General features: G+C 34.7%; 1 protein-coding gene across 1 annotated transcript; it reads left to right on the top strand.

Annotated features, from left to right (window-relative positions):
* Positions 1–5,436: 5,436 nt before the first annotated feature.
* Positions 5,437–6,387, top strand: LOC144293316 (olfactory receptor 1165-like). The gene has a single exon (XM_077864401.1). It carries the CDS (start codon positions 5,437–5,439, stop codon positions 6,385–6,387), a length of 951 nt encoding a protein of 316 aa, XP_077720527.1.
* Positions 6,388–14,928: the final 8,541 nt, after the last annotated feature.

Raw genomic sequence — 14,928 nt, forward strand, 5'->3', positions numbered from 1 at the left:
TGCCTGATTGATTTGCCAGTGCCCTGAATGATGACCTTAAGAATACCAATATTCACATTATCTCTTTGTTTTGGCCTACAGATTCCCACTTAGTGGGCAACTTCAAAAAAGGTAGTTGATGAGAATTTTTTTTCTCTTTTGTTAATTGTGAAAGGTGATTTGGGAATAGAGATCCAAAGGGAGTATCTCCTCAGCCTTGGGTGCAGTCCTTGGCACAGCAATTTTAGGAACATATTATAGAGTATACAAATTAATTTACTTGAAATTACTTTCTGACCATATATACTTTTTAAATTTTATGTGTACAGCCAGTGATACACAGAAACAAATGGAATCCTGTGGCCTAGATTGATATTTTAAAGTCAGAAGAACACACCTAGAACAGATAATTGATGCAGTCTCATTTGATGGCTTCTAGCATTGGACATGCACTAGGAAAAATGAAACCTCAGAAGCCTCCCTGGCTTTGTTTTTTCTTCTGTACATTCATAGGAGTGGAAAAACCACAATTGCTTTATTGGCAATTTATTTTGAATTTATCCAAGTGGCAACTGTCTGTGTCTCCGTCATCTCCTATGTAAGATTGGCATGAAACCCAGAACTCTCTCCTGGCTCGTTACTATGAAACTAAAAGGATTTAATACTTGCATAATATTTAGTCTAGGTTACAATACAAAACAAGGGCTCAATAAGCGTGAACTATCATATAGTTTTCTGACAAGTTAGATCACTACTTTTATGGTATTTAAAGGAATTCTGATGTGGCATTGGTCACTGTGTCCTACAGGAATCCAGGGGATTCTATCAAGTTATAAGAAAGAAAGAATTCCCAAGAAATAGTCACATTCTTTCATAATGGCCTTATAAGCTGTGTCCCACACACATATGACATTGAGATGTAATCACATGGCACCATGAAATCTGTCTGGAAAGAGGCATGTTTGCTTTTGAGCAGTTGTTTCCCAAGTTGGGATAATTTAAACAATAAATCTCCTGATGCTATGCCATAGAGAGTAATTATTAGTTGTGTTGTATCACATGTAGTCTCAGCTTCATTTTTATATATTTTGTTATTCCATAGAGATTAGTAATTGTTTGGGGGCCTAAGGAGCTCATTCTCTACATAGAAGTCTCTGTCTGATGTACACGTCTTAGCGTCTTCAGCACCAGGGAGAAAACGTCTGTCACTCAGGTCTGTTAGCTAGAACTAGGCTCCGGTTACTTGAAAATAGAAATGTCAACAATTATTTTAAAAATGTATGGAACTCATGTCTCTTCTAATTAGAGAATGTTCTAACAGGACTTCTATTTGTGTGCAGTTACTGTTTAAAATGCTTTTGTGTTTTAACATTTAGAAACAGTTAATGGTGAATTTAGAACAGTTTTCCCTGTCACATCAAACATGGGTGTGTATGAAAGAATACAGAATGAGCAAATGGTACCCCTCTTCTCTCTCTCTCTCTCTTTCTGTTTCCTCCTAACAGGCCAGTTTCTGTCATGAAATCAAGAATTTATGATGATGGAGGAGCTCCCTTCATTGTCATAGTAATGTGGAGGTTTGAATTTATGTGCCTGCCAGATGGTCTTGGACAGTCAGGACCTGTGAGCTCTCTCTGCTCAGAAAATGAGATGACTTCTTTTGGATTTGTTTTGGGGTTGCCATGAAATAGGTTCTTATTATCAGCCTAGAACTTTAGGAAGAAAATTTACCATGTTGATTTTCCTGTTGACTGAGAAGCAATCAAATAACTCAAATATTTTATTTTGTTTTGTTTCTGTAGTTGGTTGGGTGATGAAAAAAACATGACTTCAGGAAAGTGATATTCCCACTTCTTTAAAGTTAGTTTAATATATGGAGAAAATACCAAGTTATTCTTCTAGTCCTGAGCGTCTTCCCTCAGTTTTCATTACACATATGTGTAGAAGTCATGAGTATATTCCTGCTGACTAGAAGGGAGGGCAGAGAATAAAATCCCTCAATGTTAGTTTGCCTTTTCTTTAAGGAAAGATCTTGCGGAGTCTCAATTCCCCTTGTATAGGATATACAGTGTAACTCTTTCTCCCAACCAATACAGAATCCGGGAGAGTTTTCACTTACCTCTTTTTTAATGTGGGTAAATTATAGATAGAACTCTATCATATGAATTCATACCTCTGGGTGGAACCCTTATTTACATCTACGTATATGCAGCAAGTGTACTATTTGGTGTTCTTTCTTTTTTTTTTTTTTTCAAATACCACCTCCAAGATATAATTTTATTATTTTTTTATTATTTTCTTGGAGATTTTATTTATTTATTTGACAGAGAGAGACAGAGAGAGAGAGAGAGAGAGAGAAAGAAAACAAGCATAAGAAGGAGCAGCAAAGGGAGAGGGAGAGGCAGGCTCCCCACCAAGCAGGAAGCCAGATGCTGGGCTCAATTCCAGGACCTGAGATTAAGACCTGAGCCGAAGGCAGACGCTTAACTGACTGAGCCACCAAGGTGCCCCAAAAATGTAATTTTAAGTAGCATCATAATTTTATGTCTTAGATATGGTGGATCACAGTTTAACAATTACTCTATTTCTCAGAATTAACTTTTTCATTGTTAATATTATAAACAGGACTGCAATATAGTTTTGAACATAGTTATTCATGATTTTTTCAATAAACCTAAGTATTTTTTACAACAGCTTATTAAGAATAAAATCACTCATAAGAAATACCATATAGCTTTTATTGTTGTCAGGGTTAAGACTTTGGACGTATATTTCCATATTACATTCCAGAAAAAAATGTATTTAAGAATCTTATCTTTTTTCTTTTTTTTAAGATTTTATTTATTTATTTATGAGAGACACACAGAGAAAAGCAGAGACATAGGCAGAGGGAGAAGCAGGCTCCAATGCAGGGAGCCTGATGTGGGACTCGATCCCAGGACTCCAGGATCACGCCCTGAGCTGAAGGCAGGAGCTTTAGCTGCCAAGCCACCCAGGGATCCCAAGAATCTTATCTTTTTTCTTAAGATTTTATTTATTTATTTGAGAGAGAGTGAGCATGAGAGATAGAAAGAGCACAAGCAGGGGGAGCAGTAGGCAGAAGGAAACGGAGAAGCAGACTCCCTGCCCAGCAGGGAGCCCAATGCAGGGCTTGATCCCTGGACTCCAGTATCATGACCCAAGTCAAAGGCAGACACACAACTGACTGAGTCACACAGGCACCCCTCAAGAGTTCTATCTCTTTGAGTCTATGTTAGCATAGATCATTACTGTGGTAATTGATTAAACCACTTAATTTGATAGGTAAAACTCTCACTTTCAAAGTGTAATTCATTTATATATATTTATATATATAAATATAACCTCTTATTACAGTAAGTATACTATATCTATATATAGATATAGTATTATATATATAACCTCTTACTATGGGCTTCTTTCTTTCTTCCTTTTTTTTCCCCCAAAGATTTTATTTATTCATGAGAGACACGTAGAGAGAGGCAGAGACATAGACAGGGAAAAGCAGGATCCTCGCAGAGAGCCCCATGTGGGACTCGATCCCCATACTGGAGATCACTCCCTGAACCAAAGGCAGAGGCTCAACTGCTGAGCCACCCAGGTGCCACTCAAAGTACATTTTATCTCTCTTGTTTCATAATTCAAATATTTGAAAAGTCTCTTGATGGAGAGGGTTAGCTTTAATTTCTGAGAATTCCAAAGAAAAAGAGAGAAAGAGATCCATTTGGATCTGGAAAGCACCAGAAAAATACACTAGGATTTATACTGCTCAGGATAAATTTTCAAAGAGAGGATTGACTATGGTGGTTACTGCTTTGGTAATTTCCATTGACTGATGCTGAAAAGAGATCATTAAATGTGAGGACAGAAGCTTTAATATAAGGAGGGGGCAGTGGAAGTATTACTAAAGAAGACTAAACTAAAGACATGTGAAAATATTCAGGAATTCTCCACTTTTCAACTGTATCAGGTCTTGTCTTAATTTAATTTGGAGTCTTTGCCAAAGATGATGGTAATGGTTCCCTCTAGCGCTTGGCAGTTATAGCAGATTCTATCTCAGAATTTTTAACCTGCATGAACATGACCTGATAAAAGCCATCAAAGTTCCTGAATTTAGAGAGCCATTTTTTTTTTTTTAAAGTAGATACCCATAACTAAATGCATGAAGTTCACTACAGGTCAACCCAATCTTCTATGTAACGGAAAATGTGATCATGTACCTGATGCTTTGCTCCTGATTAGTGGTAGATTTAACGATAAGCTGGTGCTGGTTACAGACAAAGCTAAACTTTGTGAAAGTTCACAGATGTGTTCAAGATGACAGCAACATATTCACTGTGTCTCCATGTCCACTTCTAGATTTAATCATGTGAAGTTTTAAAAAAATTACTCATGTGAAATGTGTAATGTTTAAACTTCTGTTGGTTTATGGAAACAAAATACTCATATTTTTTAATCTAACGTATTTTTTCCCATTCTTCACCATTCAGGCTTGTTGCATCAGAAAAAGGCTTTGCGTTGTTGTTGTAAGAGATATTTCTTTTTCAGTACTATATATATATAGAGAGAGAGAGAGAGTGTGTGTGTGTGTGCACACTTTATAATCACTGGTAAATAAGCAGACTTTTTTCCACTTTGATACAGTTTGTACTACCGACAGCATAACCAACAGAAGATAGTTATGTGAAGCTTTCAAGACTTATTTCCAAGACACTGCTTCTAAAAACAGTTTTAAATGATTAAGCATGTTGAGCCTTAAAAATGACCATCTGATGGGGATGTAATTGACAGAACATAGTTATTATTGAAATTTTTTACCAGACCAAGTATAGAGCCTCTTAAGTAGATGTTTTGTGAGTCCCTGATAATAAGATATACTGAGAATAGATAAACATTCAATATATCAATAAATATTTGTGATTATCTGATGATGTATTCCCCCCCAAAAATTTACTATTCTGTTTTTCTTTATGTATTAGAAATGTTTAAAAAAATTTAAAAAAAAAGAAATGTTTAATCTTCCCAAAGCCACTTCTGCTGCAGTCACATGACTACTATGATACGCTCAATTGTTTCCTGATTTTGCTGTTTCCTTTGTACTCATATACTTCTATTTTATCATGGGGCCATTCAAGGGGCTCAGGATCATATATATTTACAGATCATTTATGTCACATACTACTGATAAGTCCTATTCTTATTCCTTATTTTCCAGGTGAAGAAACTAAAGCCCTGAATGATACAGCTAATTCCACAAAAAGTCAGTAAGTTGTTAAGTAAGATTCTAAAGTGAAGCAGAGCACCCATGAGAACCTGCTGGCCATATTGCCTTCCCTGCCTTACACAGACCTGCCCCAATTTCTTTCTACTCTTCCTTCTCAAGTTCTGCTGCTCAGTTTTCTGTTCTTCTCCTTTATTCGTCTTTTAAAATCAAGAGCCATGGAACTAGATGAAGGAAATCAGAGCTCTGTGACCACATTCATTCTCCTGGGTTTCTCAGAATACCCACACCTCCAGATGCCCCTCTTCCTGGTGTTCTTGACTGTCTACACGGTCACTCTGGTGGGGAATCTGGGCATAATCATGGTCGTAAGGATCAATCCCAAACTCCACACCCCCATGTACTTTTTCCTCAGCCACCTATCCTTTTTGGATATTTGTTATTCCAGTGTCTTTACACCGAAACTATTAGAAACCTTGGTCACAGAAGACAGAAGTATCTCCTTCAAAGGATGCATGGTGCAATTTTTCTTCATTTGTGCATTTGTAATTACGGAAATGTTCATGTTGGCAGTAATGGCCTATGACCGATTTGTGGCTGTCTGTAACCCTCTGCTCTACACAGTTGCTATGTCTCAGAAACTCTGTGCCCTCTTGGTAGCTGGAACCTACACGTGGGGTGGCATATGTTCCTTGACACTCACATACTCTCTTTTGGAACTATCCTACTGTGGTTCCAACATCATAAATCACTTTGGCTGTGAGTATTCTGCCATCCTCTCTTTATCCTGTTCTGACCCCTACTTCAGTCAGATGACATGTTTGGTCATTTCTACATTCAACGAGGCTTGCAGCCTCCTGATTATCCTGGCCTCCTATATATTCATAGTTGTCACCATCATCAAGATGCCTTCTGCTGGTGGACTCCAGAAGGCCTTCTCCACCTGTGCCTCCCACCTGACCGCCATCACCATCTTCCATGGAATAATCCTTCTTCTCTACTGTGTGCCCAACTCCAAAAGCTCGTGGCTCCTGGTCAAAGTGGCCACGGTGTTTTTTACTGTCATGATCCCCATGTTGAACCCCCTTATTTACAGCCTGAGGAACAAAGACGTGAAAGACACAGCCAGGAAGTTAATCCATACCAAACTGCTTTCTCACTCAATGTGATTTTGATTTTTACACACACACACACACTTTAAATATTTTTATACATTGCATTGATGGTTATTAATTTTTTCTTCAAATAATTGGAGAAAATTTATTCAGGAAATTAGTTAATTTATATACATCTGTGATTATTAAGTCTCACTGCACTTAAAAAAAAAATCACTCGCAGGTGAAAAGAAAAGAAAGAAAGAAAATTCTGCTCAAGTTCCACTCCCAAAGCATAGATCAGGGGCCTCTAAAGAAGTCCTTGTCCTACCTCCCAGAACCAGTGAATATGTTACCTTCCATGTTCCCTTTCTCCCCTCACTCCTTATTCTTCCCTTCTCTTCCTCTCTCAAATCATGAACTATGACAAACAACACATAGAGAAGCAATTTTGAATAATTTTTCTGTGCATTACCTTCTCCAAGAAAGTAAAGACAAAACATTATCTGCAACTTTCAAAATACTCCTAAGCATTTTCTAATCATTGCTTCTTCAGCATCCCTAGGGGCAAACTCCACTGTGGAGTTTGTGACAGTCAGAACTCTTTCTGTTTAGCTACAAGCCCTATGAATTGGTTATTAGAGTATAAATGTTAACCTTGCCTCCTTTTGAAATTCATATAAGTGAAACCTTAGAGTATATATTCCATTATGTCTGGCTTCTTTGGCTCAACATTTGTTTTAAATGGATGTTGAAGTTATTAGCTGTAATAGTAGTTCATTTCTATTGGTGAAGAATGTTCCATAAAATAAATATGCCACGATTGGTTTATTTATTCTGTTAATAGACTTTTAGTTATTTACTCTTCTTGGGTTTTATGAAAATGCTATGAACATCCTTGCACAGACATCTGCTGCCCTCACATGAGCAAGCATTCTTTTGGTGGGATGTGTCCTATGACTGAAAGTTCTGGATTGCAGGGAGCTGGTTTTTTCTCTTTTACTAGATGCTTTTTTTTTAATTTTTAATTTTTATTTTTTTATTGGTGTTCAATTTGCCAACATGTAGCATAACACCCAGTGCTCATCCCATCAAGTGCCCCCTCAGTGCCCGTCACCCAGTCACTCCCACCTCCCGCCCACCACCCTTTCTACCACCCCTTGTTTGTTTCCCAGAGTTAGGAGTCTCTCGTGTTCTGTCTCACTTTCTGATATTTCCCACTCATTTTTTCTCCTTTCCCCTTTATTCCCTTTCACTATTTTTTATATTCCCCCAATGAATGAGACCATATAATGTGTGTCCTTCTCCGATTGACTTATTTCACTCAGCATATTACCCTCCAGTTCCATCCATGTCAAAGCAAATGGTGGGTATTTGTCGTTTCTAATGGCTGAGTAATATTGCATCAAATGATTTTCCAAAGTTGTATTAATTTAAATCCCCCGTATATAGTGTGTGATTTCTAATTATTGCCCATTCTTGCCAACATTTTTTTAATTGAAGTTCGATTTGCCAACATATAATATAACACCTAGTGGTCATCTTATCAAGTGCCCTCCTCAGTGCCTGTCATCCAGTTACCCACATTTAATATTGTCACATTAGATATGTTAATATCTTCAGCATTGGTAGGTGAATAGTGGTATCTCATTTTGGTTATACTTTAAATGCCTCTTAGTATTGATGTGGTTGAATTTCTTTTTTAAAAAAGATTTATTTATTTATTTATTTATTTATTTATTTATTTATTTATTTATTTATGACAGATAGAGAGTAGAGGGAGGGGCAGAAGGAGATACTCTTCAAGCAAACTCCCTGCTGAGTGCGGAGCTGGACACAGGGCTCCATCTCATGACCCATGAGATGATGACATGAGCTGAAATCAAGAGTCCAATGCTTAACTGACTGACCCACCCAGGCATGCCTTGAATTTCTTTAAATATGGTTATTCGTAGTCATTTGAGTCTTTTCTTTTGTGAGATGCTTATTTAAGTTTTTTGCCCACTTTTCTATTAGGCAGTTGGTCTTTTATCATAAAATCTAGTTCATTTTAAATAAATAAAATACATTTAAATACATTTTATTTAGCTTAAATTACATAAAATACATTTTAAATACATTTTAAATAAAAATCCTTTGTTTGATAAAAGTACCATGACTATTATCTCCTAGTGTATGGCTGTCCACTCTCTTGATTATGTATTTAGGTCCACAGATTTCCTAATGTTTACTGAAGCAGGGTTTATTGAACTATTCCTTTACAGAGATATGCTTCTAATATCCTATTCATGATATATTTATTTCCTCTAAATGAATGAAGATATTCCCATATTTTATGTGCTAAGTTGTCCCAAAAATATCATACATTATTATGTCTTTTCTATTATATTCTATCTTCTCTTGGATCCTAGATTTTATTTTTTTTTCTTTTTACACTGATTTTTTAATTTATTTCCAAGATCAAATTGGAATTAAATTTTGGTGTCATATGAAAATTAGCTGATTTTATTTTTTAACCTATGGATATATATTTTCCCAGCAATCTTTATTGTAAAGTCACTCCATTAGCACTAGCCCATAGTGCCAGGATTTCATAAAGTAAATGTCCCTATATGTTTAGCATACAAGCTTTCTATATGTCTCTCTCTGTTTTATAGCCATACCTATCCATAACTAACAATGTATGGTATCCAGTAAAGCCACTCCTGAAAAGTTACTTTTTTTCTTTCAGGTTAATTGAGATATCTTTTGAACCTCACCTTTTCAAACACATTTTAGTCATTCCTATTTGGATTTTAGGTAGAATTACAGTAGAAGTATAGATCCATTTGGAAAGAAATAGCACATTTGCATCTGTAAGTTTTCCAAATCATGAGCATGCTATATCTTTCTGTTTGTTTAGATTTACTTCAATTTTTGCAATAAACATTTTACTACATTGTTTTTCTGTAAAGTTCTTGCATATATTTTGTGAAACTAATCCCTGAGTATGTGATCTTTATCATACTATTTTAAGTTTCATTTGTAAGACATGTTATTTTTAGATCAGAATCTAATTTACTGTTATATGATTTTACTTTGGGCCACTCTACCAAAATCTCATAATAATTTTATAATTCTTTTGTAGATTAGTTTGGATTTTCAACATGCATATCATATAATCTCCAATTAAACATACTTTGATGTTGTTGTTTACTTTTTATTCCTTTTAATTACTTTTTTTGTTTTATTTTGTTTTTGCTAACTGTCTAAGAATATCAGCATAATTTTGAATAAATATAGTAAAAGTAGGCATCCTTAATTTCCTCACCTCACAAAGAAGGCATTGAATATTTCATATTTAAAATGATGTTTTTTAGGTGTGCTCGAGTGGCTCAAGTCAGTTAAGTGTCTACCTTTGGCTCAGGTCATGTCTCAGATCATGATCTCAGGGTCCTAGGATGGAACTCTGCTCTGGCTCCCTGCTCAGTGGGGAGTCTGCTTCTCCCTTTCTTTCTGCCCCACCTCTCCACTCATGCTCTCTCTTTCTCTCTCTGTACTAAATAAACAAATAAAATCTTAAAAAAAATAAATGGTGTTTCCTATAGATTTTTGTACATTCCTCCTTCCAGATTAACAAAGTTATCTGCTTTCTCTGTGTTTTTGCAATATTTTGGTTTTTGGTGAATAGATGTGGAATTTCATTAAGTTGCTTTTTCTTCATCTGAGTTCCTTTAATATTTTCATGTGGCAACTTACATTTTTTTAATTTTCTACTATTAAATCAAGTGGTTTTTGTACTGAGAGCATGAATTAAAATGTTATATAATAGAATATTCTGTTAGTTGATTAGTTTGTGTCCATATTTTATTTATAATTAAAAATTCTATGTTCATGAGTATAATAGTTTTGTAATTTTCTTTTATTGTACCACCCTTGTTAGTTTTTGGCATCAAAATCATATTAGCCTCTTCAGATGAACTGATAAGAATGTCTTCTTATTTAACTCAATGAAAAATATTGCTTAATAAAATTCACTGAAACATAAGAGGATTTTTTAAAATATTTTATTTATTTATTCATGAGAAACAGAGAGAGAGAGAGAGAGAGAGAGAGGCAGAGACACAGGCACAGAAAGAAGCAGGCTCCATGCAGGGATCCTGATGTGGGACTCGATCCCGGGTCTCCAGGATCACGCCCTGGGCTGAAGGCAGATGCTCAACCGCTGAGCCACCCAGGTGTCCCCACAAGAGGATTTTTGATCACATAGGAATGTTTTCAATTATGAATGCCCTTCTAAAAATAGTGGTAAGAAAATCTAATCCCAATTTCTTCTTGAGTCAGTTTCATTGTTTTGTTTTCACTTTTTGGAGTTCATTCATTCATTTTTGCTGTTTTCAAAGTCAGCAGCACAACTTTTTTTCATAATAGTTTCTAAAGTTGGAAGGAGCTATAGTTGTGATCAGTTTTCATTGCTGATACTAGTTATTAGCTATCTCTGCCTTCTCTCTCTCTCACTTGTTTAGATATATGAGACTTTAATTTTATTGGTTTTCTTAAACAACCAGTTTTAGATTTGTTTATCCCTTATATTTTATATATACTATTTATTAAGTTCTTCTGTTTTTGCTTTTTAATTTTTTTTTTCTTTCTTCAGATGCTTTCTTACTGAAAATACTTGTGACTCTATCTGAAGGCTCTTTTTTTTTTTTCTTTACTATTTGTGGGAATATCTTCAGTCCACACATAGGCCAGGTTGAAAGTGCCAAGCAGTTAACATCTCCAAGAATAGCTCTCAACTAATGGTAGTAAATGGTAGTAGGTCCATAAATACCCCAATTTCTTCATTCCTTTGCAGGGTGGCAAATATAAATTAGGTTCTACATGTTCTTCCAGGAGTCCTCATTGGGACTGACCCAGTTGTCCATGCAAATAACCTGTTCATGTAATGTTGTCTCTCTTTTCCCTACTTAGTTTCAGGTGCTGCCTAAGATCATTTTCCAAATAAACTACTTGCATCCAAATCCTTGTTTTAAGGTCTGCTACTGTGGAAAATCAACCTCATATAGAATGGAAAACATTGTTGGAACATCTACGAGAGATACATGTAATAGCTATTATGAAAGAGCTCCTACTTACAGTGAAGTACAAAAACTCCAATAAATATTAGCAAACATATCACTTACCAGAGTTTATCCCCTGGGCCAGATCCTATACCCATGCCTTAACTATCATGTGGGCACGTTGGCTCTGTATAGCTGAGGTCAGTCCTGATGGAGTTCACTGCTGGGAGAATAAGTCCCTCCTTGAAGAGGGATTTGTATGGTGCATTTCTGTGCCCACCACAACAAGAAGGGAGGGGTGGTGGATCAAGCATTCTCACATTGCTGGTAAGAGTAGAAATTAGCAGAATTACTTTAAAGAGTAGTTTGGTAATAGTTATTCTAAGAAAATATACATAGCAATACTACTTCTGAGAATTTATCCTAGAGATACTTTGAAAAAGAAAGTAGAGAGATATACATGTAGATACTTCTGAAGCATTATTTATAATAGCAAAAGACTAAAGAATCTGAAATACTCATTGGTATGTGTTTGGCTTATAAATTATAGTATTTTTTAAAAAAGAACATACTGTGTAACCATTAAAAATCCTGTCTTTTTTAAAAAATATTTTATGTATTTATTCATGACACACACACACACACAGAAGCAGAGACACAGGCAGAGGGAGAAGCAGGCTCCCCACAGGGGGACTCAGTCCCAGGACTCTAGGATTTTCACTTGAGCCAAAGGCAGACGCTCAACGACTGAGCTACCCAGGTGCCCCAAAAGTGTTGTCATTTTTATATATACTCATATTGACAAAATAAACTGTTCCAGAAAAATTGAGCAAGAACCACACAGTAGTCCTAATTTAACTTCATTTATGTAAGGAGTTCATCTGCATATCTCTGTATATATGAATATATAAATGCACGGTTTCTTGATGATCCAAAACAAATAAACAAAAATAGGTAGCATGTGGAAAACCTGATGGGTTGACAGGCAGAAGCATGAGGGAGATTTCTTTTATCCTATCTTTGAAATCACCTTAGGTAAATATTATCTAATGAAAGACCATTACATTTAATTTATCTCAAATGGTTTTAATATAGAAATTGTTGAGTGAAGTAAGTCAATCGGAGAAGGACAAACATTATATGTTCTCATTCATTTGGGGAATATAAATAATAGTGAAAGGGAATATAAGGGAAGGGAGAAGAAATGTGTGGGAAATATCAGAAAGGGAGACAGAACATAAAGACTCTTAACTCTGGGAAACGAACTAGGGGTGGTGGAAGGGGAGGAGGGCGGGGGGTGGGGGTGAATGGGTGACGGGCACTGAGGGGGGCACTTGATGGGATGAGTACTAGGTGTTATTCTGTATGTTGGTAAATTGAACACCAATAAAAATAAATTTATTATAAAAAATAAAATAAAATCTTAAAAAAAAAGAAATTGATGTTTAAAAATGTTGTCATGGTCTGTCAATTTTGCAATCACCAAGGTATCTGCTTCTAGTTTTTTCTTTACGTAGATTGATGGTAGATGCCTATATTCACAGATAAAAACACACATTATACAAGTAATAGATATAAATATACGTTAATATATTTGTATTTTGTGTATTTCAATATTTACATAATTGATCTATGCATTTCAGATTGTAAATATATTATATTACAAATATCCATATATTACTTTGAGAGCCAGATTATATTGAACCTGTAAAAATTGAAATAAAATTTCATTAAGATTTATCATCACTCTTTTATTCCATAAGTTTAGAAGAATTGCTATTGTCTTCCTTGAACTGTAATATGATGCATCACTTTTGAGTCAATACTTATTTTAACAATTTCTGGCAATATTGATATTTTATATCAATCTTAGCTTATTTCATGAAATTATGAACTTTCAATCTGTTTTCAGATTTTGGTTATTTTACTACTTATAATTGACTTATATTTCCAGAAATTTTCCATTGTGCTCTATTGTGTGAAGAGTTATAGGGGGTTTCAAATACTATAGAGAGTTAATGGTCTGGGGAATGGTCCAATTCCTACTTCTAATTAGCAACACAGTCTTGGAGTACTTACAATAATTACCAGATTGTTAATATCCAGAATCCAATTATCTATATGAAAATCACATTTTATGACCAGGTAGACATTAGAATCTCATGATAATTCCATTTTTTTTATTTCAAGAAACAACTGAGATGATATGTATAGAATTGCTTTATAAGTTGTAATTTTAGTTTGTAAGTTTATGGCTAAAACAACACTATGAGATGTTAATTTTCTTTTCATTTCACAAATATTAAATATATTACTGAGCTATACACTAAATAAAATGCACTGGGAGCTGAAAGTGTCAATAAGGAGATATACAAGAAAAACAATCAAAACACAACCTTAAGATAATTGCTATAATGAAATGTGTCCTTAGTTAGCTGTAATTTTGTGGGATCTCTTTACATGAAGGACTGGGATTTGAATCCTGACTTTTATACATATCAATTTTGTGACTTGGAAAATTATACGTTATGTTTAGTTTACCTTTTTGTGATACATGTGTATTATTAGAATATTGCATGTAAATTTGAATTCACTAAATAAATTATATTTTGTTAGTAATTAAGAATTTGAAAATGTTATTTACTACCCCTTACACCTCTGACCTCCAACCCCCATTTCCATGGCCATAGACACTAAAAACAAAGTGGCAAATGGTATAACAAAATAATTCAAAGTGGAGGCAAATGTGGATATTGAGAGGCTACTTGTTACATTTATACTATTTCAGGTCTAAGGTGATAGTGTCTTGGCATAAAGCAGCAATGGCTGTGATGGTGGAGAGTCAATGAAATGGGCCTATTTAATATGAATGTTGACATTTTAAAAATAAGTTTTAAAATTTTTAATAATTTCCAATTTATAAAATAAATTGCAAAGATACTTCAGAGTTTCCATACACATCTTATTCATTATCCACATCGCTAACATCTTATGAAATTACCATAATGCATTTTCAAATGCTTCTGCACAACAAAGGGAATAATAAATCATAAAAAGGGAACCTAAAGAATGGGAGAAAATATTTAGAAGCCATATATTTTATAAAAGATTAATCTATATTTCTTATGAATAAGGAATTCATCAATTCAATAGCAAAAACAAAACAAAACAAAAACAAAACAAAAAACTAAGAACCAAACCTGAAAGTTGACTAAGAACTTGATTTAGACATGTCTTCTAAGATATACAAATAGCCAATAGATATGTTAAAAAAATGTTCCATGTCACTTAATCATCAGGGAAATGCAAATAGAAATAATCAAAACAATAAAATTCTCATACGTATATGTATAAGTGTTGGTTAGGATGTGAAGAAGTTGGAACCTTTATTCATTATTGACAGTAATGCAAAATGGTACAGTTGCTATAGAAAACAGTATGGAAATTCTACACAAAATTAAAAATTTACCTAATATGTGATTTAGTAATGCTACTTCTGGATTTTTGTTGAAAGAACTGAACTCAAGATTTCAAAAATATTTTAGCATTCCTATGTTCATTGCAGAACTATTCA

The sequence above is a fragment of the Canis aureus genome, chromosome 21 (genome assembly GCF_053574225.1).
Source record: "Canis aureus isolate CA01 chromosome 21, VMU_Caureus_v.1.0, whole genome shotgun sequence".
NCBI lineage: Eukaryota > Metazoa > Chordata > Mammalia > Carnivora > Canidae > Canis > Canis aureus.